The sequence below is a fragment of the Nycticebus coucang genome, chromosome 21 (assembly GCF_027406575.1).
Source record: "Nycticebus coucang isolate mNycCou1 chromosome 21, mNycCou1.pri, whole genome shotgun sequence".
Lineage (NCBI taxonomy): Eukaryota > Metazoa > Chordata > Mammalia > Primates > Lorisidae > Nycticebus > Nycticebus coucang.
The window spans coordinates 51,988,868-52,016,133 of NC_069800.1; the positions used below are offsets into that span (position 1 = coordinate 51,988,868).

Below are 27,266 nucleotides of genomic sequence, written 5' to 3' on the forward strand. Positions count from 1 at the left end.
AGACCAGCCTGTGTGGTGGTTCCAGACCCTAGAAATGTCTGACTGCATCGGCCCAGCCTATTCCTTCAATAGCAACACCTTGGGTATAAAAACTGGAGACAAGCCAGCCACCCCCTTTCCGGCTGGGAACACCAAGTTCCAAGGTCATACATGGGATTAGCTGGCACTCACAGCTCGGAGCTCCAGGGGAGGGTCTTTTACTGGGTGGCTCTTGGCCCCGACCCCTGGGTCATGCTGGCTGAGCTCTCTGGTCAACCTGGGAGAGTGGGTGAAACTTGTCCCACACTTTCTAGGCTGCCTTGGGTGTGAATACCACCATTAGAGAATTGTGGAAAGTCCATTCTTCATTCATTTTCCGTTCACATACACACCAACTAGCACACACTCCTGTTTATCTCTGACAATGTATCTCTATCAATCTCTTGGTAGCTGTTTCTCTGTGTCTCTTTGTGCTTATGAGCTAACTTTCTCCTTTTCTGTCTCCTATTGTTTCTGTGTCCCTTCCTCCCTCTCCCACAGTTTCATCCCCTCCTTCTCCCATTTATCTTCTCTTTGAGTCATTCATATTCACTGACTAAGGCCAAAGAGTTAAAAATGTTGCTACTGAGTAGGGTGCAGGGGAGGAATCAGGCTGATTGCAGAATCCTCAGCCAATGTTTTTCAAGTCGTGTTGCTTTGAGAGTAGATGGTGAGAGCTTGTAGGGAGCGTCTACCCCCTACCACAAATCTTGTGTTGTCTGAGGAGGAATCATAAAGGGGAAAGAAACTGCAAGAGAGACTATAATTGAATAAAATTCAGCAGCACAGCAGTGTCTGGGCTTTAACTGGGCTGGTAGCTTTTCCAGCCAGTGAATCCACAAAACCAACTGCTTGGTGGGGCTGGTTGAGGGAAGAGATACTTTTCACAGAGTAAATTATCTAGGCCAAGCACTGTAATCCAGCACTCTGGGAGACCGAGGCAGATGGATGGCTTGAGCTCAGGAAGTTGGAGACCAGCCTGAGCAAGAGTGAGACCCTGTCTGTACTAAAAATAGAAAAACTAGCCAGATGTTATGGCAGGTATCTATAATCTCAGCTACTTGGGAGGCTGAGGCAAGAGGATCAGTTGAGCTCAAGGGTCTGAGGTTGCTGTGAGCTGTGACATCATGGTACTCTACTCAGGGCAACGGAGTGAGACTCTTTCTCAAAAATAAAAAAGAGTAAATAATAAATAGATAACTATTTTAAATTGCACATGAACTTTATGGACACCCTGTATTTGTAGGTCTCCCATTCCCTTCCCTAAGGGTTTCCTTTTAGGGCCAACCTTTATTCTCCACATTTTATTACACAACTGACAGAAGCTGGACAAAGCCAGATTTGTCTTCAGCAAATGACTATATGGTCACAGAATTAGGGATCACAGACAGAGCTCCTATGGGAATCCCATCCCGCCAAGTTCACAGTCTCACTTAAGGAAGATCCCACAAGAGACTCAGGGATAGAATGTCTGATGAATGGCCAAGGTGACCTAAGCAATGCGGTCATCTTTTGCTATGTCCCATATTTTCCCCATCTCAGCCCAGGAGAGAATGAAAACCCGGAATAGCCAGGTGTAAGGGCTCTGAGGGAGTGTCAAGCCCCATTTTCTCAGTTTATAGATAAGGATCATAGGCCAGAGAAGTGAGGATGCTGAATGAATAACACCCAGCAAATGAGTGTCAGAGAGAAGGTGGAGGTAACTGAGCGCATAAGTTCTCACCAAAGGTCACGAGGGAACCTGCTGATACAATGTGGATGTGATATTTCATTGTGGAATTGCAGGTGGAGAGGAATGGTGAATCCAAAAGGAATGAAGGACCACTGAGACCATGTCCCCTGTGTGAACACAGGCCCCTGGCCCTCGTCCTGCCTCTTTGCACTGGTCCACACCCACCACTCAACTCACCACGGGCGATGATATTTCTAGGCTCATTGTTGATAGCAGCACCTAGGCACGATGGTGGTCATGGGCCAGGTGGACTCCTACCCAGGCAGTATGGCCCAGAGCAAGAGAGGCATTCTGACCCTGAAGTACTGTGTCAAGCATGGCACTGTCACCAAATGGGAGGACATGGAGATCTGGCACCGCACCTTCTACAACAAGCTGCACGTGGCGTCCGGGAAGCACCTTGTGCTACTGACTGAGCCTCTCTGGGCCCCAAGGCCAACCGTGAGAAGATGATCCAGATCATGTTTGAGACCTCCAACACCCCAGCCATGTAGGTGGCCATCCAGGCTGTGCTGCATGCCTCTAGCCCTGCCACTGGCATCATGTTAGACTCCAAGAACAGGATCACCCACACTGTGCCCATCAACAAGCGCTATACCCTGCATCTGGACCTGGCTGGCTGGGACCTGACTGACTACCTTGTGAAGACCCTCTCAGAGCACAGCTACAGCTTCTCCATCAGGGGCCAGCAGGAGATTGTGCAAGACATCCAGGAGAAATTGTCGCCCTGCCTTGGACGTTGAGCAAGAGAGGTCACCACGGCCTCCAGCTCTTCCCTGGAAAAGAGTTACTGGCTGCCCATTGTTAGGTGATCACCATCAGCAACCGGCAATTCTGCTGCACCAAGGCTCTCTTCCAGCCTTCCTTCCTGGGTGTGGAATCCCATGGCATCCATTAAACTACTTGCAACTCCATCATGAAGTGTGACATGGACATCTGCAAGGACCTGTGTACCAACACAGTGCTGGGCGGTGGCACCACCAGGTACCCAGAAGCACTGACAGAATGCAGAAGGAGAGCATTGCCCTGGCTCCCAGCACAATGAAGTGATCTCCCGTAAGCGTAAGAACTCTCTGCGAATGTGCAGCTCCATCCTGGCCTCACTGTCCACATTCCAGCAGATGCAGATCAGCCAGTGGGAATACGAGGAATCTGGCCCCTCCACCATCCACCACTAGGTGGACTGTTGCTTATCTCTGTTACACCCTTTCTTGACAAAACCTAACTTGAAAACAAGATGATATTGGTGTGGCTTTTTTTCCTTTGTGTGTGTGTTAGTGTTTTTTGTTTGTCTTTGGCTTGACTCAGGATTTGAAAACTGGAACGGTAAAGGTGACAGAAGTCCAATGGAGCCAGGATCCCCAAAGATCTATCGTGTACCCAAGGACTTTGATTGTACATCATACTTTTTCAAAAGTAGTCATTCCAAATCTCATGAGCTGTATTGTTACAGGAAGCCCCTTGACCTCCCAAAAGCCACCCCATTTCTCTCTATGGAGAATGGCCTGGTCTACTCCTGAGTCAACACAGGGGAGTGATAGCACTGCTTTTGTGTGAATTATGTAATGCAAATTTTAAAAATCTTTGCCCAATATTTTTAAATTTTGTTTTATTTTGAGTGATCGGCTGTTGTCGTCCTCTATTTTTTCCCCCAGTTTGAGATGTAGGAAGTTGTTTAGTCTCCCTGGGAGCAGGTGGAGATGTGGAGGCAGCAGAGCTTACCTACACACTGACTCAAGAACAGCTCAGTAAAGGTGTACACCTTAAAAAGGGGTGGCAGGGAAGAAGAAGGTGATGTCATTAGTATAGACAGTGGTTCAAGACTCACAAAGGCAGTAAATTTCCAAATGGTTCTCTGGGTTCCCAATTAAGAATGCATTATTTTCTAAATTTTCTTGAAAACAAATTAAAACTTTTTCTAGTTGTTCCATCCCATTCTGTCCTGTCTAATTTTCAGACCCACCCAACAGTCTCACTTTCCAAGCAGGTAGAATTGAATTTTTGTCTTAGGGCCTGGGATGAATCACGGGTTGGGCCCCTTCTTAGAGAAGGCTGGGAAGAGACCCACCTACCCCTCTAGCACTCATCTCCTCTCATTGATGGCCATAGTACCCTACCTCTGCCTCATGCCACTTTAGTTCTAGGACCAATCTTGTGCTCAGAACAGGGACTCCCAGTAGAACAGAGCAGACTGGCCTCTACTGGCAACTCTTGTTTTTGAATTAGATGAAGACATGTCACATGGGTTGATTTCTCATTGTTGGCTTTCTATATTGTTCTCTGCACCTCAAACTGTATTACTAAGTTGCATGTTTGCTTCCCCTAGCACTTAGAACCTAGTGCTTAGAGCTTGAATAGGTTCAGAATAAGCAGTACTTATTCTGGATGAGCAATGTAGGTGGGGGGATTGGTAGGTGTGTGGATAGGTAGATGAATGGGCAGTCAACAAAGTGATGAATGGGAAGATAGCTGAATGAGGAGGAAGAGGGATGGGTGAGAGAAGCATGAATATTTAGGTGCATGAATGAATAGATTATGGATGGGTGGGTAATAGGATGGCTGAAGAAGTGGATTGGATATAAGGAAGAATAGGTTACTGATGGGATAGTGGAGGCCATTTGAATAGATAAGTGGATCTATCTAGGAAATCTATCTAGGAAATAATAGATGAGTGGATTAGTGGGTGGATGAAAGGAGGTAAGTATAGAAATGATGGTTGAGAATGCTGATGGGTGTAAAATAATGTGTGTGTGAGAGAGAGAGAAAGAGTGTGGAGAGGATAAATGACAGATGAATTAAGGCAGGGGTCCTCAAACTCCACATGAGGTGGTGTGATTGTATTTGTTCCTGTTTTATTTTTTTACTTCAAAATAAGATATGTGCAGTGTGCATAGGAATTTGTTCATTTTTTTTTTTTAAACTATAGTCTGGCCCTCCAACGGTCTGAGGGACAGTGAACTGGCCCTTTAAAAAGTTTGAGGACCTCTGAATTAAGGGCTAGATATAAAATGAGCAGTTAGGTAAGTAGAAGGAATATGACTAAAAGGGATAGGTGGATGGACACATGGTGTGGAAATAGATAAAGTGGAAGGTGTGTCAATGGAAGAACATGAGATGAGTGGGGCTTGGGTATTAAGTGAGGGAATAAGTAGATTAGTAAACGGATTGCATGGTTAGTGGGTAGATGGGTGGATAGAAACATGAATGTATGAGTGAAAACATTAACCAAAATTGAAATACAAAAAAGAATCACACATTACTTTCTCTAAAGGAATATAGGATAATTTGGTCAGTTTTAGCAATATATAAGACCCAAATTCACAAAAGAGAGAGTAGAGAACATACATGTAATATAAAATGAAATATTTAAAATGTGCAAAGATACACATATATCAAGAAGGAACCTGACCTAGATGCTTTTGGGGCTGAATTTTGTGTAGACTTCAAAGAACAGAGAATTGATATATTATCAAAAATATTCAGATCATAGAAAAAGTAGGTGCCTTCCCCAATTATTTTCTTACCCTAGTTTTGTGAAAGTAATATGACTCAAATATCAAAAAAGAAATTGACCTATTTTTCTTTTGACTATAGATGAAAATTCTAATTAAACTATTTTCTAGAGAACCAACAGTGTGTTGATTGATACAAGTATATCATCAATGCAATTAAGGTTATTCTAAGAATGCAAGGATAGTTCAACACATGAAAATCAATATAAGCTATTAAGCCAACCAAATTGGAAGAGAAAAATCATTTTATAACTATATGCTCAAAAGATATTTGGTAAAATTCAGCAGTCATTTCCAGGAGCAGCTACAAGTGAATAGGAAATAACCTTAAAAAAGGAAATAACCTAAGTGCATAAAATCCCAAATCCAACCACAAATGTCTTTTGTAGAACTATGTCTGCAGGAGCTATTGACTTGGAAAGAAGGAACTACATAGAGATAGTTGCCATTGCCTTATTTGCAACATTATTTCAGAGATTCTACATAAGATGACAAGAAAATAAAGTCACAACACTGGAAAAAAACGAGTCAACTTTATCATTATTTTCAGGTGACATGAATATATATAATCAAAGTAACCCTATGAAATATAGTCATACTTAGCAAGATAATTTGGCAAGTTAGCTGAATAAGATAAAACCGATAACTTTTGATTATGCTACTTATAGTTAATAATTTTGATGATAATGTATTATGTACTTACTGTTCAATTTTCAGGTTCCATGCATTTCAGTCCACAATCTGTGCAGCACTTTTCTGTTAATGGGCACTCATCATCCTTCAGGCAAGTGGGCTTATTAATCTTCTCACATTTCAAGGGCTTGGGTGGGCAGAAACCTGGTTTGACTTTATGGGGTTAAAATAAGATACTTGATATTGAAATGCTTGATCATAATTTGAGACAAATTTAGAGAATCTTGGGAATCTCAAACAGTTTTGTTTTGATTTAGCTTCTTACCTTCTCCCCTATAATAACAATAGACTGGATGAAGTAGAATATCAACTTTCTATGGGTTAATAATTTGAGGAATATCAAAAAAGTCTTGCCATCTCTGATGTATACAGTATGATAGGACACCTGCTCCTACAGAATTAGTGGATTCAGGTTATATTATCCCAGAGTACCAGAGGTGGAAGGAGTCTTAAGAGAGCACTCAGAACTTTCTTGTTTTGTAAATTGTAGGATTTGAGGACTATATAGGAGGATGTCATTTGCCTAAGGCTGCACAGAATGCCCATAGAAATGTTGAAGGCTGTCGAAAAGATTAACTCTTGCCACTATAACATATGTACCTTAAAACACTGACAATCCCTAGGACTACATGGGAGAACAAGCACTAGATTACAGTTGGCTTCTACCCTACCAGCATTTGGTACTAATCTTTTTCCCAGCCTACTTACAGGACGTGAATACGATGTTCGTGCTCTGGAGTTCTGTGTAGACACCAGAGGTTATTAGGGATACACCTAATGGTTAGGACTTTTCTAATGAATCAGTGGACATTGTCACCTTGCAGGTCACTAGAGAATGAGACTCATAATAGCTAAGTTTTCTCAGGAAAGAATGGAGAGTGATACCTTGCATGATTGGCTTTGAAGAATAGCACAATAGTCTTCAGAGGTCAGGAGGTCAACAAAAGGGCACTGGCTGGGCACTGAAAGGCCAAGCTTCCTCAAAGGCCAACCCAAGGGGCATCTGAGGTTCAAGATACCCCCATTTCATGAGAAAACTTAGTGTCCTTGGCATATGCCCAGTAGTCTTTGGGAGGTGCATCTCCAGTCCTCACCTGTCCAGACCTTGGCACAAACAAAACCACACCTGGAGTCACAACATTTATCCTTCTCTGGGCAATCGATGTCACTCTTACATGAAGCTGGACACTCCATACGGGCAGAGAAAGGAAAGAGTGGGCACTGTCCTTTCTTGACTATAACAAGAGCAGATGTGAGTTTCTTCACACCCCACCCCATCACCCCACCCTTCAAACAACTTTTCCTTCTCTTCAAAGCTAGTACTTCTTTCTGCCACTTGGGTCATCCTACCCTATCCATCTACGGTAGACTGTGGAAGAATGAAATTTTCTCACCATATTGTGGGATATGGCAGAAAGAGTGCTGGATTTTATGCCTGAAGCCCCAAGGTCAAGTTCCAGCTCTGCCACTTAACAAGTGACTTCAGTTTCCTTCTCTGTAAAATAGGGATAATTATGTAAAATCTACACAAATCAATGTAAGCTATTTTAAGGTATTTGGTTTTACTTTGAATCAGATGGGTGGCCATTGCAGTGTTCTCAGGAGAGGAGTGACATGACCTGACCCGACCTTTTTTTTTTTTTTTTGAGACAGTTTTTCACTCTGTCACCCAAGCTAGACTACCGTGGCGTGATAATAGCTCACAGCAACCTCAAACACTTGAGTTCAAGCGATCCTCTTGCTTCTACCTCCTGAGTAGCTGGGATTATAGGCACTCACCACAATGCTTGGCTAATGATCCATGTTTTAAAAAGTTCATTGTGGCTACTGTGTTGATAACAGATTGTAAGAAGGACAGAAGCAGGAAGACCTTTTAGGAGGCTGTTGCCACAACCCAGGTGAGAAGCTGGAGCTTCAGATCAGGGTGGCAGCTACAGAGGTGGCAAGAAGTGGTCAGATTCAGGGTCTACTTTCAGGGTAGAACTAAAATTATTTCCTGGTGAGGCAGTGCGGATAGCAGCACCAAGAGGATGGACAAGAAAGTTGATGCCTCAAAAGATGATGACAGTGGGGACCATGATCAAAATGAAGAAAATGGTAAGAAAGAAAAAATGGAATGTAACAAAAATCAGAACAACAGCAAAAGGAAGTCTGCTGTCCCTGGACCAGCAGAGCATCCCTTGCAGTGCAGGGGCAGGGGGTACTCTGGGGAACCCCTGGCTGTCCTACCAGGTCACAGAGCTATGAACAGAATATCCAGCAGACTGTCATCTTTGCTTTTATAGAGCGGTTCTGCAGGTTTTATAGCCACATGGTAGGTCCCGGAGACCTGACAGACCACAGTGACTTCCATCTGTTCAAAGAAGGAATTGAACCCATGTGGGAGGCTGAATGATACAAATAAAAATGGTAGCAAATGCATTACTCAGCGGCAAAAGGGCTTGGCCTCCCCTTGCTGGGAGAATCTCATTCTGGCCATGTGAGGGGAATGGAGAACACATCTGTGGGGCTGTGGTTTCTGTCTGCTTTCAAGATGACATTATTTCAATGTATAATGCCAGCTACCAAGCAACCACAGCCTGAAACCGGGATTCACTTGGGTGAGTGCTTACCCTGCTTCCCAACACCATCATGGAACACAAAACTCACACGGATAGCATCAAGACACTTCAAGCTTTGGAAATACAAAAATCATGATGTGAAAGTACACAGCCTGGCAAAAATACGCACGCAAGTGCGTGCGTGCGTGCGTGCGTGCGTGTGTGTGTTAGAAATGGATGAGGGGCCTCTAGCCAGGCCTTCCAGCTGCTCACCGCAGGGACACCCCTGGGCCGAGTGCTCCCCTTTTGCACTCATTCCTGGAGAATGGATTCCACTGGACACCTCCCAGCATTGCTGGCTTCATAAAGAGGAAAAATAGCAAGCATGACTTTGTAATAGACAAACAAACGTTGCTTTTTAATGGCATTGTGTATGTGTTTGGGGAGATAATTTAGTCTTTTGTTTTGCTGTGTGCTGTCCAGATGCCTCCGGGGCACCCTGCTGTTCTCTTTTTATGTTACGTGAAGGGCAAAGCAATCACATTTACATTCCAGAGTTGTTGATAAGAGATACCAGTGTTATGAATGTCCCTGCGTCCAGGAAAGGCATTCTGTTAGAGAGTCCAGGATGGCTATAAATGCTCTCTGCTAGCCCTGCCATTAAATTATTGGAACATTTTGAAAAATAAAATAATTTCCCGATTTAAGGGATGTTAACTGAGAATGGGAGGCATCAAGTGTGGTTTCCAAGTTTTTTCAACCTACATGAAGGGAACTATGACTAGAGCAGGTCTGGGATAGGGGAACAAAGATAAATTCTGTTTTAGAAAAGTTAAGTGTAAGGTGTCTGTGAGATCCAGGTGGAGGTGGAGGTACACAGCAGAGTTTGAATGTCAGATCTGGGCTGGAGCTTCAACTTTGTAGGTCATTCAGACACCGTATTTAAATCAACTCTAAGGGATTTTGTGCATATCTACTGATCGTAAATTCTACCAGAGCTTCTCTGGGCTATTTCTCACTCTGTGAGGGTATGTTTGATTTTCAGGTTGCCTCTGACCCCCAACCTAAATTTTCCACAAATCAGCCCAAGCTCATTTCCCTGGCTTTGCCTTCCCAGTGTTCCTGGGAGAGAAGACCAAGGTCATGTCCGCAGCCCCATGATTCCTTAGAGCCTCCCACAAAGGGAGGCTCACGGTCTCTGTTTCATCAAGCCAGGCCACAGCACTCCCTTGACCTTCAGGCTTATTGAGCCTGTGGAATTAAAATTTCAACTCTACTCCTGACCAACTCCTTGGGCAACTAACTTTTTCCCTCGCTGACTCTATTTCCCTATATACAAAGCAGTAGTGACGGGACGTCTTTTCAGCTTGCCTTGCAGAATCTGAGGTCAAAATCGAAATGGTGCCTCATAAACCACACAGTGCTGCATTTTGAAGATCAAAACTCACCATCTCAGTTGTTAGTAAACCACCCACTGGACAGCTACCATGTCAATCTTTGTGTTTTTGATCATGTATTCTCGTCCCAACAACTCAGTGAAGTGTTTGCTGTTAGTCCAGCATGACAGGGGAGGGAACTGAGACTCAAAAGAGGTGAAGAAAGTTGTCTTAAGTGGGAAAGGGTTTTAATGGAGGTACTGTGAGACACTGTCTCCCGACATCACTGTGATGACCCTTTCACTAAGGACATAACCCACAACCCTCCCCTCTCACTTCCCCAACCTACGCTCCACTGCCAGTGTCTATACTTACCCCATGAGACTCCAGAGACAGCTGTTCTACAGCTCATTCTTGGGTAAATCCTCAAGATGAAAATCAAAAGGTTGTAAGGGGTGGTGCTGGTAGCTCAGTGGGTAGGGCGTCGGCCACATGCACCAAGGTTGGTGGGTTCGAACCTGGCCCTGGCCAGCTAAACAACAATGACAACTGCAACAAAAAAAATAGCCTGGGGTTGTGGTGGGCGCCTGTAGTCCCAGCTACTAGGGAGACTGAGGCAAGAAAACCACTTAAGTTCAAGAGTCTGAGGTTGTTGTGAGCTGTGATGCCACGGCTCTCTACCAAGGGTGACAGCTTGAGACTTTGTCTCAAAAAAAAAAAAAAAGGTCAAAATGATGAGGCAATACTTTCTTCCAAGGGGGTAGACGTGGATTTCAAGTCCCATTGACCAAACTGTATTAGCACTTTATGTACTATGTCATTTTTTTCCAGAACAGTTCCATAAATAAATGCTAGTATTATCTTCATTTTATAGACAAGAAAACTAAAACTCTTCATGGCAAGCAACTGGCCCAAGACCACCTAGCTAGTGAATGACAGAGCTAAGACTTGAACCAAGGAAGTTTAACCTCAAAGTCTGAGCCTATATCCTCACTGGTATTCTATTCCTAGTTAAACTAGGCCCCCAGACTGCCAGGCTGTGAGTCTCACCAACTGACATGCAGGCTTTCTCACAGTCTCTCTGTCTCATGAAATTGTTGGCATTCCCATCGCAGCTCTTATACACAAAAGGTTTGCAGACATATTCCTCAGCGTCAAAATACCAGCGCTGTACTTTAAGCCTACACTTCCCTTCACTCAAGGGCAGTGTGCAGGGTTCTGAGGGCAGGGAACAAAGAGAGAAGAAAAAAGTAAGTAGAGATGAAATGAGGCAGTCAGGTCCTCACCCATTGTCATAGCTCATGGTATCATCGTCAAAGTCATTGAAAGGGCCACGGTAAAACAAACAAACAAAAAACCCTAGTCCTAGTTCTATTACTGATGCATATAGCCCCTCTAGGAGTCACTTATTCCTTGCTAATAATATTATGAAGAGCATATCAGGAATATTGTACTTTGGAGCCAATCTTTCTTCTCTGCTGCTCTGAGCTTCAGGAGGACACGACCTACAGATCCAAGTAATAAACAAGTTGGGTTTACTGTTTGTTGCATTGCAGGAGAATGTCCGCCATCAACCAACATGAAGCAGCTCAGTAAGAAGCTGTTAGAAAAAAAATCTAAAGATGTGGCACACGCTTTGGCTGTGGGACACAGCTACGAGAGGGATTGTACCTAACAAATTCAAACATTGTGACCTGGTTGTTTGTACCCTCACAAACACCTGAAATAAAAAAAAAGAGAGAGAGAAAGAATCTAAAGAAGTGAGGGTGGGCTCTAAACCCTGGGTGCTGTCAGAAAGTAGGGCAATTCAATGACTGGGTGTCCCAGCGAATCTGAACTATACAGAGGGAAGACTAGAGTGAGGATAAGGCTGTAACTGGCAGAGAAGCATAAGTCACCCATGTTATCTGGGAGAGGGAGATGCTCGGTATCTTGTAGGTTTCACAGTGATCTTGTTTTTGTCTCCGTTTATCATGATCTCAGAGTGATCTTGTTTGGTGTACCTGTGCTAGGGAATTTTTTTACAAGGTCAGACAATTAAATTCACAAATTCATCCTACAACAGAGCTACATACTTTATTGCTGACCATCCCCGTGGTCACTTTGTAATACTCCCCGTGGCCATCTGGTGACCATAATGATATCCAGCAGTGAGGTACATAGGACATTTTCTAAGGCGAGTTCATAAACCTAATTGTCAGACCTTGTATGACGACAGCTCTGATGGCCATTCCAGAAAAAGAGTTCCAAAGTTGCTCTGAAGCGTGGACTAGGCACTGGTGTCAGTGATTAGCTTCCCAAGGGGTGTACTTTAAAGGTGACCATGGAGATATTCAACAGCAAGATATGTAGCACTTTTTCTAGGACGAGTTCGTGAACTTAATTGTCTGACCTCAGATGTCCAAACAAGGGATCCGTGTGGCTTAGCTGTGAATGCCAAGTCAGTTTTCAAACCTTAGGGGATACTTTTTTCTTCCTTGACATTTCATTCCTTTTATATGTCAGGTACTTTGTTAGGCACTTTGGGTATAGAATTGCAATGTAGAGCAAACCCTCCCTTCTTTGGACACTTCCCCACATTACCCAGTCAAAACCCAAATCTTATAATACAGTCTTTCTAACAGCTTCTTACTGAGATGCTTCATGTTTGTCTGTGGTGAGCATCCTGCATCGCAACAAGTAATAAACCCAACTTCTTCAACTGCAGGTGTGTCCCTGGTGGTCTTTGTCCAAGGACATGGACAATAGATATTTGCTGAATAAATGAATGAATGAGACTGGAGGAGGTGGCTTACGTCTGTAATCCTGACACTCTGCGAGGCTGAGGTGGGAGGATCCCTTGAGCTCAGGAGTTCAAGACCAGCCTGAATAAGATTGAGACCCACTGTCTACTGAAAATAGAAAAACTAGCCAGGTGTGGTGGTGCACGCCTTGTAGTCCCAGCTACTCGGGAGGCTGAGCCAAGAGGATTTCTTTTTCTTTTTTTCTTTTTTTTGAGACAGAGTCTCACTTTGTCCCCCCCCATTGAGTGCTGTGATGTCATAGTTCACAGCAACCTCCAACTCTTGGGCGTAAGCTATTTTCTTGCCTCAGCCTCCCAAGTATCTGAAACTACAGGTGCCTGCCACAACACCCAGATTTTTTTGAAGATGGGGGTCTCGCTTTTGCTCAGGCTGGTCTCAAACCTGTGAGCTCAGGCAATCCACCTGCCTCGGCCTCCCAGAGTGCTAAGATTACAGGCATGAGCCACCACACCTGGCCTGCAAGAGATCTCTTGAGGCCAGGAGTTTGAGGTTGCTGTGTGCTATGACACCATGGCACTCCAGCCAGGAGCAACTGAGTGAGACTCTGTCTCAAAAAAATTAAAAAAAAAAAAAAAGAAAGAATGAATGAATGAATAAAAGAATCTATGTAAAACACACAGTTCTTTGAGTTACCAGAAAACTTTCTAGAAGACCAAAGCCCAAAAATGACCCCAGTATCTAGGCTCTTAACACAGAGTAAGTATGTAACAAGTATTAGTTATCTGTAAATAATTGAATTTTGGACAATGAAGACTAGCATCAATATTATCTAGTTGTTGGCTGCTATGCCTAGATTCATGGTTTGTACTTGATGGTTGGGAGTTGAAGAAAATGAGAAAAGCATGACCCTGGCCTCTTTGTGCTGCCATCCAGTGGTTCTGGGCAGAGTAAGAAGAGGGAAACCTCAAAAGGTAACTCTACCCTCAATCCAGAAGCTACTACCTTGATAGGGATCCATGCACCTCCTCCTACAGCCAAAAAGGCAGCATTTTAGGGATTCCTCGCAGTTGAAATCCGTTTTGCACAAGTCGGCCTGTTTGGAGTAACAGGTGATTCTTTCTTGGATGCACGTTCCTGGTTTCCCTGCAAGAAAGAAATGTCCAAACTCACATCCTTTGGGAGTTTTAGCTCTTTGTCCCATGGCAAAGGTGAGTATGAAAGTCTCTCAGCCCTATCCTCTAGCTTCAATTTTCACATCTTGATCTGCTTCTATTTAGGAGATCTGTCCCTTACCACTGTTAGTCCATTTAGATGGGTCTGAATCAGGAATTCATACCCAGGAAGAACTTAAAGAGAAGCAGCTTGGATTCTAGGGCAAGGGTTAGGTAGGGACCTTAAATGGCCTAAAAGTCAGGAGTGCCCCTCTCTTCTTGAAACCTAACATTTTAGTGCTTAACTCCTTTGCCTCTAGTATCTTAGTGGACAGGGGAAATCAGTTAAGGAGCGGTGGAAACATCAAGGAAATAGGAGTCAGGAGGCTTAACTTTGGCCCTTCACGCCTGTGAACTCAAAATTAATCTGAGTTTAACTATATGACTTCCAAGTTACCTCTAAGGGGGAAAGGAATGGTGGAGTGGAAGAACAGTCAGATCTGTCTTGAGATCCTGGCTCCAACACGAGCTAGCTAAATATCTTGAGAAAAGTATTTTATTTTGTCTGAGTCAGAAGTTTTCCACCTTGAAAATGAGAATGGCAATCCCTGCCTTACAGGCTACTTGTAAGAGTTAGGAGGGATGATGTTCATAATGCATCTACCATGGCACCTGGCACAAGGTAAGAACTTAGAAGATATGGAGTTATTTCTTCCCTTTCCAGGGTTAGACCTGGCTCCTGGATTTCAGTGCTGTGGTAGGCAGAATGTCAAAGTTGCACCCCCAAGATTCCCATCCTCTGATGATTGACTCAAATAAGAATCTAGATACTACTGTGAAGAGACTGAGCAGAAAAATTAAAGTCCCAAATTAGTTGACCTTTAAGATCAGAGAAGAACCAAGTGGACCAGGCCTAATCAATTTAGTCCTTTAAAAGCAAAGTTTTCTTCTGGCTGCTAAAGATGTCAGAGAGATTCAAACTATGAAAAGGATCCAGCTGGTAACTTGGAAGATGGCTGAGGCCACGTGCCAAGGAATGAGGGTGACCTCTAGAATGAACAGCCAGCAGGAAGCCTCAGTCTAAAACTTCAAGGAAATGTTTCTGCTGACAACTAGCAAACCTGGAAGAAGATCTTGTGTACCAAATGAGAACTACATCCTTGTCTGACACTTAGAGCTCAGCCTGGTGAGGACCTGAGCAAAGAACCCAGATGCTCCAGGCCAGACTTCCCACCTAGAGAAAATTTGTTGCACAACAACAGATGGATAATATAGTGCTTAGGGTGGCTCCATGGCTGGAAAGTGGACATCTCTTCTGTGGAATCTGACTAGAGAAGCCTGATCCCCCTGGATACTACTGAGTCTTGGAGTTAGAGGATTTCAGAATTGGAAGGAACACTTACCATTAGCTCCAACCTCCTGATATCACAGGTTTTCTAAAAATGAGGCCAGATAGGATAATAGAGTGAATTAGGAGCAAGTCTGGAATTTAGAGTCCAGGACTCACATCAGAAGCCCCACCTGCCCCGAAGACCAGCCACTGAGAGTTTTAGCACTTTCCAGCTTCACTTCTTATCCTTCCTGGCACCCTTAATGCCCCCTCCAAGTGTGGCTTGAAGCTAAAAAGAGTATGTGGTTCCTAATTTGGAGCATACATCAAAATCATCTATGCATCTTCCAGAAAATACAGACTCTAGACTCAATCAGAATCTCTAGAAAGAGAGGCCTGTGAATCCTGCTGGTAAAAAAGAACCCCAGGTGATCCTGGAGCAGGGAGTTGGGCACCAGGATATAGGCTTCTACTCGGAAACCATTGTTCTAGGTTTGGGCAGAGGGCGAGTTAATAAAATCCAAAAGAGACACTTCCAAAGGGGTAAAGAGGCCTAGAAAGGGTAGTCTTGAGATTCTGAAGATAAACCAGCCCACTCGTATTGATGTCAGCCTCCCTCCTGCTTTCAGGAGCCTTCTGTACCTTTGCTTGAGTTTAGTCATTGTAACTCCTACCCCATCGTCAGCTTGAATTCTCTTTTAAAACCCTCTCCCCTCCCTGGTTGGCTTTTCTCAGCCACTTGCCTTGTGTGTAGCCTCCTTCCTGATACCCGCACCCCAGGGGTCCCTCTTCATCTACTGGGGAATTCTGACTTCATCTGTCTCCTGACATTACCTGCCACATACTTCCTGGTTATCACATCTATTCCCATGACCTTGACTGTGATTCCCACATCTCTCTCCAGGCCCAGCTTCTATTCCAAATTGAAGACACTTATTTCCAACTGCCTGGGAAAGACCTCATGTGGGCATCTTGTGAGCACCTCTGTTCTAACACGTGGAAGACTGAGCTACTGTCTCATTGTGTGTGAGCAGCACTGCCTTATTCTCTGTCCCCCATCTTGATATTTGGCACCAGCAGGTACACTCTGTTACTAGAATCCAGAGATTTATTCATCTCTCTCTGCCACCCGGCATCCTATTAGTTATAGGTTTTGGTCAATTCTATCTCTGAAATTTCTCTCCAAGCCCCTGTCCTCTCTCTCTTTATGGCCACTCCCTCAGGTCAGCACCTGAACTCATCCCCGCTTCTTTCTTTAACTATCACAACAGCCTCTTCACCAGACCTCTCTCCTCTGGCTCAAGCCTGATGACTCATTAATTTTTTATTTTTTTGTAGAGACAGAATCTCAACTCTATCACCCTCAGTAGAGTGCCGTGGCATCACACAGCTCACAGCAACCTCCAACTCCTGGGCTTAGGCGATTGTCTTGCCTCAGCCTCCCAAGTAGCTGGGACCACAGGCGCCCACCACAACACTCGGCTATTTCTTGTTGCAATTTGGCCAGGGCCAGGTTTCAATCTGCCACCCTCGGTGTATGGGGTCGGGGCCCTACCCAATGAGCCACAGGCACTGCCCAGATGACTCATTCATTTAAAAACAATTAGTCAGACACGGTGGCTAACATCTGTAATCCCAACACTTGGGAGACCATGGCAAGTAGATTGCCTGAGCTCACAGGTTTGAGACCAGCCTGAGCTAGAGAGAGACCCCATCTCTAAAAATATGGTGGATGCCCGAAGTCCCAGACACTTGGGAGGCTGAGGCAAGAGAATTACTTGAACCCAAGGGTATGAGGTTGCTGTGAGCTAAGACTCCATGGCACTCTACCAGCAGTGACCAAGTGAGACTCTGTCTCAAAATAAATAAATAAACACTTGGAAAAACACATATTGGGAAAAGTTAGGGAAATGATTTGGGGGGATCAGGTGAGGAAAGGACTTGGAGGGTCAAGGCAGTGACAGGGGTGGCTGTCTACCCACAGCAGAGGTGGCTTCATCTGACACTAGTCCTTGCCTCATGTCCAACCCTCCATCCCCAAGAATGTCTCCTACAAAAGAAGTGCGACAGCTTTTTTGAACCCACATTGGATTTTGTTGGCCAGCGAGGCAGAGGTCTGGTCCAAAGAGAGAGAGAGAAGCACCAGGAAAGCTGCATTCCTCCTGGAGAGGGCAGAGATGTGGCGGGGAAGGTGCCTGTTGAGGATGAAAAGAGAGGCAAGAGTTAGGTACAAGCTAGAGAGAGACCAAAAGTGCATGGAGCTGACCCACCAGATTCCCTTAGTTCATGGACAAGAAAACTGACTCCCAGAATGCAACAAGGATTTGTCTGAGGTCAGAGGGTGAGTCAGGGGAGGTCGAGGACATTCAGTTCCAGGACCCTGTCTGATGGCCCCATATTCTGCCATGGGGCTGTACTTTATCGTAGCCAGACACTGCGTGCTGTCTTGCTCCTGGGTAAAAGGCCACACTTGAATGATCACAGAAATTTGTTTGGAGCAGTTGCAGGGCTGGTTTGCCCACAGTTGCTCCTGGTTCAATCCCAGACACTAGTGAGAATCTTTTCTTTGTTCCCTTGAAGACAGAAGCTGATTTTATGAGATTTTCCAGAAGGCCTAGGCAGACCCTGCTGGATCTCGGCTCCACAGAAGCAGAACCCAGATGACCTTGGGTTAATCAAGAGAGTCCTCTTAGTCTTGTATGGCTACCCAAGCTTAGTCTTTTTTTTTTTTTTTTTTTTTTTTAGAGACAGAGTCTCACTTTATGGCCCTCGGTAGAGTGCCGTGGCGTCACACAGCTCACAGCAACCTCCAAATCCTGGGCTTAAGCGATTCCCAAGCTTAGTCTTTTATGAGGCTCCCAGACAAGATAGACAGATGCTCCTTTCTCACTTATTCAAGCCCTCATTTTCCATATGTATCTCCCATATATCACCCTTAGTGTAGTCTTTAAGGTATAAAAAATGAATAACGCCTTACTGTATTAACTCTCAGAGTTTCAAAAACTTCAGTAAGTTCAATTTTTTTAGATGCCACATAAAAGTGAGATCATGTGGCTCAGCACCCGTAGCACAGTGGTTAGGGCGCCAGCCACATTGACCAAAGCTGGCGGTTTCGAACCCCACCAGGGCCAGCAAGACAACAATGACAGCTGCAACAGAAAATAGCTGGGCGTTGTGGCAGGCGCCTGGAGTCCCAGCTACTTGGGAGGCTGAGGCAAGAGAATCGCTTAAGCCCAAGAGTTTGAGGTTGCTGTGAGCAGTGATGCCACAGCACTCTACTGAGGATGACATAGTGAGACTCTGTCTCAAAAAAAAAAGTGAGATCACATGATATTTGTCTTTCTGTCTCTCACTTAGCATAATATCCTTCAGGTTTACAAGTACCTATGTTGTGGCAAATGACAGAATTTCCTTCTTTTAAAAGACTGAATGGTATTCTATTGTAAATATATACTAAATGTGTATCCATTCTTTTGTTGCTGGGCTCTGAGGTTGCTTCCATATTCTGGCTACTGTGCATAGTGCTGCAAAGAACACAGGGGTGCAGGTAGCTCTTTGGCACACGGATTTCATTCTCTTGGATGTATTTCCAGATGTGGGATTGCTGGATGATATGGCAAGTCTCTGTTTAGTTTCGCTGAGGAATCTCTACCCTGTTCTCCATACTGGCTGCACTAATTTACATTCTCACCAGAAGTATGCAAACGTCCCCTTTCCTCCACATCCTTGTCAACATTTTATATCTCTTATCTTTTTTGATAGCAGCCATTCTAACAGAGGTGAGATGATATCTCACTGTGACTTTCATTTGCATTTCTCTGGTGATTAGGGACGTTGGGCATTTTCTAATAAACCTGCTGGCCATTTGTGTGTCTTCTTTTAAGAAATGTCTATTCAACAGGGAAAGGGGAAAGGGAGGGGAGGGGAGGGGGCAGGATGGGTGGAGGGAGGGTATTTGGTGGGACCACACCTACGGTGCATCTTACAAGGGTACATGTGAAATTTACTAAATGTAGAATATGTCTCAACACAATAACAAAGAAAATGCCATGAAGGCTATGTTAACCAGTTTGATGAAAATATTTCAAATTGTATATAAAACCAGCACATTGTACCCCATGATTACGTTAATGTACACAGCTATGATTTAATAAAAAAAAAAGAAAGAAATGTCTATTCAGGTACTGGGAGAACTGGATAACCACACGTAAAAGTCTGAAATTGGACCCATACGTTTCACCATTTCCAAAAATTGATTCAAGATGAATAAAAGATTTAAATCTAAGGCATGAAATGATGAACCCTAGAAGAAATGGGGAAAAACTCTTGAAAATGTCAGACTAGAGAAATAATTTTTTTTTTTTTTTTAGACAGAATCTCACTATGTCACCCTGGGTAGAATGCTCTGGTGTCACAGCTCACAGCAACCTCCAATTCTTGGCTTAAGCGATTCTTTTGCCTCAGCCTCCCAAGTAGCTGGGATACAGGCATGGACTACAGGCACCCGCCACAACACCTGGCTATTTTTGGGTTGTAGTTGTCATTGTTGTTTTGGCAGGCCCAGGCTGGATTCGAACCTGTCAGCTCCGGTGTATGTGGCTGGCATCCTAAGTGCTGAGCTACAGGCGCCAAGTCATGGAGAAAGATTTTACGAAGAAGACTTCCAAGAAGACATCACTGCAATAGCAACAAAAATAAACAAATGGGACTTAATTAAACTTCAAAGCTTCTGCACAGCCAAGGACACAACAATCAAAGCACATGGACAACCTTCAGAATGGGAAAAGGTATTTGCATATTATGAATCCGACAAAGCCTTAATAACTAGGATCTATAGGGAACTCAAATTAATCAACAAAAAAATAGTTAACAATCCCATGTATCAGTCAGTGGGCAAGACACATGACCAGAACCTTCTCTGAGGAAGACAGACAAATGGCTAACAAACATATGAAAAAATGCTTGTCGTCCCTAAACATCAGAGAAATGAAAATCAAAGCCATCCTGAGATATCATCTAACCCCAGTAAGATTAACACACATCACAAAGTCCCAAAGCTGCAGATAGTGGTACGGATGTGGAGGGAGTGGAGCACTTTTACACTGTTGGGGAACTACAAACCAAAACAGCCTCTTTGGAAAGAAGTATGGAGAATTCTCAAAGTACTCAAATTAGATCTCCATTTGGCCCCACAATCCCACTAGTAGGCATCCAGAAGAAAAAAATCCTTTTATCATAAGGACATTTGCCCTAGACTATTTATTGCAGCTCAATCTATAATCACCAAAATGTGGAAACAACCTAAATGCCCACCAATCCAGGAGGATTAACAAGCCGTGGTTTATGTAAAGCCTGGAATACTATTCAGCCATAAAAAGATGGAGACTTTACACCTTTTGTATTAACCTGGATAAACTTGGAACATATTCTTCTTAGTAAAGCATCACAAGAATGGAGAATCAAGAATCCAATGTACTCAATTCTAACATCAAGCCAGCAGACAGTCTAATATACACCCAGAGAAGAGGAAAACTCAAATCAATTCAAGGTGGGGGAGGGGCAAGGAAGGAACCAGGAGAGGGGAGGAGGGTGGAGGATGGGTGTGCTCCTATGGCACACCTCTTGGGGGCGGGACACAATTATAAGAGGGGCTTAACTTAACAAATGCAAACAAAGTAACCTAATCAAAGTAACCTAATTTGTTGTACCCTCAATTAACCTGAAACAATAAAAAAAAAGTTGGGCAAGAGACATGAACAGAAAAAAGAAAAAACGTCTAGTCAAATCTTTTGCTCATTTAAAAAATCGACTTGTTTTGCTGCTATTGAGCTGTTGAATTCCTTGTATGTTTTGAAGGAATGTATTTACGTTATGTAGTTTAACTCCTTATCAGGTATATGGTTTGCAAATATTTTCTTCCATTCTGTAAGTTGTCTCTTCAGTCTGTTGATTGTTTCCTTTGCTGTGAAGAAGACTTTTAGTTTGATGCAGTCTCATCTGTCTATTTTTGCTTCTGTTCTACTTTCAGGATCACATCCAAAAAAATCATTGCCCAGGCTTGGCACCTGTAGCTCAAGCGGCTAAGGACCGAGCCACATACACCAGAGCTGGTGGGTTAGAATCCAGCCTGAACCTGTCAAACAACATGCCAACTACAACCAAAAAATAGCTAGGTGTTGTGGTGGGTGCCTGTAGCCCCAGCTACTTGACAGGCCAAGGCAAGAGAATCACTTTAAGCCCAGGAGTTGGAGGTTGCTGTGAGCTGTGATGCCACAGCACTCTATCCAGGGCAACAGCTTGAGGCTCTGTCTCAAAAAAAAAAAAAAAAATCATTGCCCAGACTGATGTCATAGAGCTTTCCTCCTATGTCTTCTAGAGGTTTTATAGTTGCAGTTATTACAGTTAATCTTTAGCCTAAGTCCATTTTGATTTATTGTTTTATATGGTATGGGACAAGGGTCCAATTTCATTTTTCTTCACATGGGTATTCAGTTTTCCCAACACCATTTATTAAAGAGACAGTCTCCATTATGTGTTCTTGACAACTTCGTTGAAAGTCAATTGACTATAAATGCATGGATTTATTCCTATTCCGTTCCATTAATCTATATGTCTGTTTTTATGCCAGTACCATGCTGCTTTTATACTAACAGCTTTGTAGTATATTTTGCGATCAGAAAACGTGAAGCCTCAAGCTTTGATCATTTTGGTCTAAATTTCTTTGGCTATTCAGAGTTTGTTGTAACTTCATACAAATTTTAGGATTCTCTTTCTTCTTTTTTCTGTGAAAAATATGATTAAAATTTTGATAAAGATTGTGACCCGGGGCAGCGCCTATGGCTCAGTGAGTAGGGCATCAGTCCCATATACCAAGGGTGGTGGGTTCAAACCTGGCCCCGGCCAAAATGCAACAACAAAAATAAATTAAAAATTAAAAATTAAAATGTAAAAAAAAGATTGTGACCCATTATACATAAATTGAATAACCCAAAGGAAACTAATAAATTTCTAGAAGTAGGATTGGTCCCTGTAGCTCAGCGGCTAGGCTGCCACCCACATACACCGGAGCTGGTAGGTTCGAACCCAGCTCGGCTTGCCAAACAATGATGACAACTACAACCAAAAAGTAGCTGGGCATTGTGGCGGGCGCCTATAGTTGAGCTACTTGAGAGGCTGAAGCAAGAGAATCATTTAAGCTCGAGAATTTGTGGTTGATGTGAGCTGTGATGCCACAGCACTCTACCAAGGGTAACATATCTCAAAGAAAAAAAAAATTCTAGAAGTATATAGCCTACCAAAATTGAATCATGAAGAAATATAAAATCTGAATAAAGAAAAACAATGAAAAGATTGAATCAGTAATTAAAACTCTCTCATCAAAAAGAATCCTGGATCTAATGGGTTCACAGCTGAATTCTACCAAACCTCAACTATAGAACTAATGCCAGTCCTTCTCAAATCACACTTAAAATTGAAGGTGTGGGAATACTTTCAAATTCAATCTACAAGTCCAGCACAATCCTGATATTGAAGCTAGACAAGAACACTACAGGAGGAGAAAATTACAGGCCAATATCTCTCAGAAACATAGATGCAAAAACTCCTCAACAAAATACTAGTAAATTGTGTTCAACAGTACATTAATGGGATTGTTCACCATGATCAAGTGCAATTTATCCCTGGCATATAAAGATGGTTTAATCTATACAAATCAATACACGTGATACACTGTATTCACAGAAGGAAGATCATAGTTCATATGATCATCCTAGTAGATGCAGAAAATAGAATTCAACATTTTTTCATAATAAAAATGTTTGCAACAGGGGCGGCGCCTGTGGCTCAGTTGGTAAGGCGCTGGCCCCATATACCGAGGGTGGCGGGTTCAAACCCAGCCCTGGCTGAACTGCAACCAAAAAATAGCCGGGTGTTGTGGTGGGCGCCTGTAGTCCCAGCTACTTGGGAGGCTGAGGCAAGAGAATCGCTTAAGCCCAGGAGTTGGAGGTTGCTGTGAGCTGTGTGATGCCATGGCACTCTACCGAGGGCCATAAAGTGAGACTCTGACTCTACAAAAAAAAAAAAATGTTTGCAACAAATTAGAACTAGAAGGAATGTACCTCAACACAAAAAAGACCATATATGACAAACTGTCACACTCAAGAGTGAAAAGTTGAAAGCATTCCTCTATGATCAGGCACAAGACAAGAATGCCCACTGTCACCACTTGTCATCAATGGAGTACTGGAAGTCCCAGCCAGAGTAATTAGCAAGAAAGATAATTAAAAGTCATCCAAATAGGAATAGGAATGGAATAGCCTGTTTCCTGATGACATGATCCTATCTCTAAGAAAACCCTACAGTCTCCACCAGAATACTGTTAGAACTGATAAAGGAATTCAGGAAAGTTCCAGGAAACAAAGTCAACATACAACATCAGTAGCATTTCCACACACTAACCACAAACTATCTGAAATATAAATTAAGATAATCTCCTTTACGGTAGCATTGAGAAAATACTTCAGGGTAAAATTAAAGAAGGACGTGACAGATCTGTACACTGAAAACTACAAAGCATTAATGAAAGAAATTGGAGAAAATACAAATAAATGGAAAGATACCTTATGTTTATAGATTGGAAGAATTAATATTGCTAACATGTCCACACTTCCCAGAGCCTACCTTTTTGCCCAACTTCCCCAAATGGCAGAGACTGCTGTTTTGCAGTAATCTCAACAGCATTTTGCAACTGAAAGGCTACAGAGGGGCAGGAAGCTGGGGTTGGGGGAAGAGGCAATGTGGAATTTTCAGATTACAAACTTCAGGAACTACAAGTGAGGCCCCACTATGACTGTACTACATCCCACAACCCCCTAGGATTCACCCCCACTAGGAGCTCACCCAGTTCCAGGCCCCGTTTCCATGGCTCAGAGCTCCTCGCTCACACCGCTTCTCCTCTCAAAGGCATGGCGGGTATGTTCTGGTACAGGGCTGCTCAACCAGAAATGTGCCTTTAGCTTCAGTCCCCAGATAGGAGATCTTGAGGACAACTAGCTCCATGAATCTTTTTAATATATGCCTTGAGTAACACTCCTCCAAAAACATCATCCCCTAAATAAACTACTCAGCTATCTACATTGTGACACTGAAAAAGAATGATATTCTATGGAGTACCAAATACACCATGTATATTTCCATAGTGTGTTGTTTAAACATTTTAGACCTGTCTAATTTTTTGTCCTTTGGACCTATCAATAATTGAAAAAGGCGAGTTGAGGGCTCTCAACATGGCCGTAGATGTATGCCTGTAATTATATCAGAGCTTGCTTTATATATCCTGGTTCTATTCATTTAGGTAAATACATACACTTTCCTGGTGCAGTGAATTTTTTATCATTATCCAGTGACTCTTTATCTCCAAAAGGAATCTTCATCTTTGAGTTTTCTAGTGCCTGATATTGATCTAACTAAACCTGCTCTTTTTTGTATGCATTTATTTAGTCTCATGTCCATCCTTTTGTTCTCAACCATTCCATGGAGATATGTTTTGTGTGTATTTTTCAAATAGTGTAAATCTACAATGTAAAAATCCATTCCAGCAATCTTTACCTGGTAAGTGACATTTGGGGACACGAATGACATATTGGGGATTCTTTTCTACAGTCTTATATGTTTGCTACACTCTGTTTTTATTATTCCCAGATTCTGTATTTGGGAATGTGCCTCCTTGCTAAAATTCATTTACTACCCTAGAATCAATACTCGTGATGCTTTTGCAATTACTCCTGAAGACAGGCAAAAATTTGCAGCACAAAAATATGTACATCCCCAGCTGAAGTCTTGTTTCAGCTCTCATGCTGTAAACAAATATCCTTTTTATAGTCTGTTTAGTGCTGCATCTTTCACACTTTCGCATTTTTTGTTGGTGATTTAGTTATTTAAAATAAACCTAATAATAGCTGAAGTGCTATTGAGTATTCCTATGTACGGTTCCTAAGTGCAAGAAGGCCGTGATGGGCCTTGCAAAGCCAACATCACATGTGTTAGATAAGCTTTATTCAGGCATCAGTTATAGTGCTATTGGCAATGATTCAATGTTTTTTTTTTCTTTTTGTAGAGACAGAGTCTCACTTTATGGCCCCCGGTAGAGTGCCGTGGCCTCACACAGCTCACAGCAACCTCCAGCTCCTGGGCTTAAGCGATTCTCTTGCCTCAGCCTCCCGAGTAGCTGGGACTACAGGCACCCGCCACAACGCCCGGCTATTTTTTTGTTGCAGTTTGGCCGGGGCCCGGTTTGAACCCGCCACCCTCGGTATATGGAGCCGGCGCCTTACTGACTGAGCCATAGGCGCCGCCTGGCAATGATTCAATGTTAATGAGACAATATATATATGTATAGTGGCTCTTCCCTGTAATCCTAGCACTCTGGGAGGTCAAGATGGGTGGATTGCTTGAGCTCAGGAGTTCAAGACCAGTCTGAGCAAGAACGAGACCCCATCTCTAATAAAAATAGAAAAACTAGCCAGGCATTGTCGCGGGTGCCTGGAGTCTCAGCTACTTGGGAGGCTGAGGCAAGAGGTTCTCTTTAGCTGAAGAGTTTGAAGTTGCTGTAAGCTGTGATGCCATGGCATCCTACCCAAGGCAACAGAGTGAGACTCTGTCTTAAAAAAGCAAAAAACAAAAAAAAAAACAATATACTATATTATACAAGATGTCTTTTAACAGAAGCACACAAGGTTATGTATTGATCAGATAATGAAAATGTTGCGGCAAGAGGCTCGCAAGAGACTAATCTTGAGTTTCCCCAGTAGCTCAGTTATTTGCTAATTCTGTATTTGCCATGATTTTATAGAACACAACTACCATAAAGAATGAGAATAATCTATATTTTTGTTAGTTTTACTTTTGTTGGGATACAAATAAGTGACCTTGAACTCTCAAAGGCTTTCCACAACAAAAGTATTTTCCTGTTCAAGATGCATCCAAGTTGTGAGTTGCCCACTGCCTATGCCAGGCAGGAGCTCTGCTCCAGGTTCTGGGACTCGGGAGCGGTCTCTGCCCAGATCAGGCCCCTTCTCGTGGCCAAGGGGAAAAACAAAGGAGCTGGCAGAAACCCATAACGTAAAACTCACAATGCTTGTGTTATATCTGCTCATGTTCCCAAGGGCAAAGCACAGCTCATGGTCGAGCCCAGAATCAGTGAGGCAGGGATGCTCATCCTCAAAGAAAAGGTTCTGGGTGTTGAGCGAGGCAAGGGCCAGGGATGTAATCCTCTTAAAGGAAGGATGGAATGCAAAATCATGAAGAATAACATAACCTGCCACTATTAGTTCTATTTTAATTCTTTAAATGTTTTAAAATGTAATTTTTAAAAAGTATATATACATATGTGTATATCCAGCCATGCCCCATGAAAAAGACACACTTGGCTGTGTACTTTCCAGACGTGTGTGTATTAAAACATGTGTGTGTGTGTGTGTGTGTGTGTGTTTGTATGCATGTGTATTTGCTTGTTTCTTTTCAGAAAATGCCAAACTCTACTCTGTTCAGGCTCTGACTCCCCTCACTGGGCCCCTCACCCCGTAGATGGCCCACTCACCTTCCTTGGGCTGGAAGTTGGCTCCTGTGGGTTGATGCTCTCTCTGTCCCACTTAGGCTCTGATGGCCCACACCAGAGAGAACCCCTCCTTAGTGTGCTTGGTCCTGGCTTCCCACCGGAGACCACCCTAAACTCTAGATGTCCTCCTCCATGTCCTTGGGCTCTGACCCTCCATGCCTGGCTTCCCCATATACGGACACCCTCCTCACCCCGCTCAGGGTTTGTTACCCTGTATTAGGTCTTGCCTTCCCACCCCCCGACCCATGGATACCCGCCTCACCCTCCTTCAGTTCCACCATCCACACCAGGCCTCGTCACTCCACTTCAGCCCTAAGGCTCTTCACTCAGCTGCTCCCCTCCTCACATCACTGGGTCTCAATCTGCGCCAGCTGCCCCCAGGCCCAGGGGCCTTCCTTCCCAGCCTGCTCAGGCTGACCCTGCATGCTACGCTGCTCCCCTCCCCCTCACTGGGCATTCTCCTCACCTGCCTCTGGCTCCAACACCTCAGGCCAGCTGACCTCCTACAGAAATGCCCTGCTGACCTGTTCAGGCTCGGACACCCACACAGAGCCAT

The 27,266-nt window shown here is 43.6% G+C and overlaps 1 protein-coding gene and 3 pseudogenes across 1 annotated transcript; 3 read left to right on the plus strand and 1 right to left on the minus strand.

Moving 5' to 3' along the window:
• The first annotated feature begins 1,978 nt into the window (after positions 1-1,978).
• Positions 1,979-2,493, plus strand: LOC128573530 (actin-1-like; annotated as a pseudogene).
• Positions 2,494-2,496: 3 nt separating this feature from the next.
• Positions 2,497-2,928, plus strand: LOC128573531 (actin, muscle-like; annotated as a pseudogene).
• Positions 2,929-3,378: 450 nt separating this feature from the next.
• On the minus strand, positions 3,379-27,266 carry WFDC8 (WAP four-disulfide core domain 8). The gene is made up of 8 exons (XM_053573762.1): positions 27,235-27,266; positions 26,973-27,014; positions 17,182-17,291; positions 13,618-13,758; positions 10,922-11,089; positions 7,050-7,190; positions 5,966-6,108; positions 3,379-3,512 (listed from the first exon to the last, which is right to left on the minus strand). The coding sequence occupies exons 1-7, from the start codon at positions 27,264-27,266 to the stop codon at positions 5,969-5,971; spliced, it is 774 nt and encodes a 257-aa protein (XP_053429737.1). The 3' UTR covers positions 3,379-3,512; positions 5,966-5,968.
• LOC128573659 (eukaryotic translation initiation factor 4E type 2-like) lies at positions 7,965-8,657 on the plus strand (annotated as a pseudogene).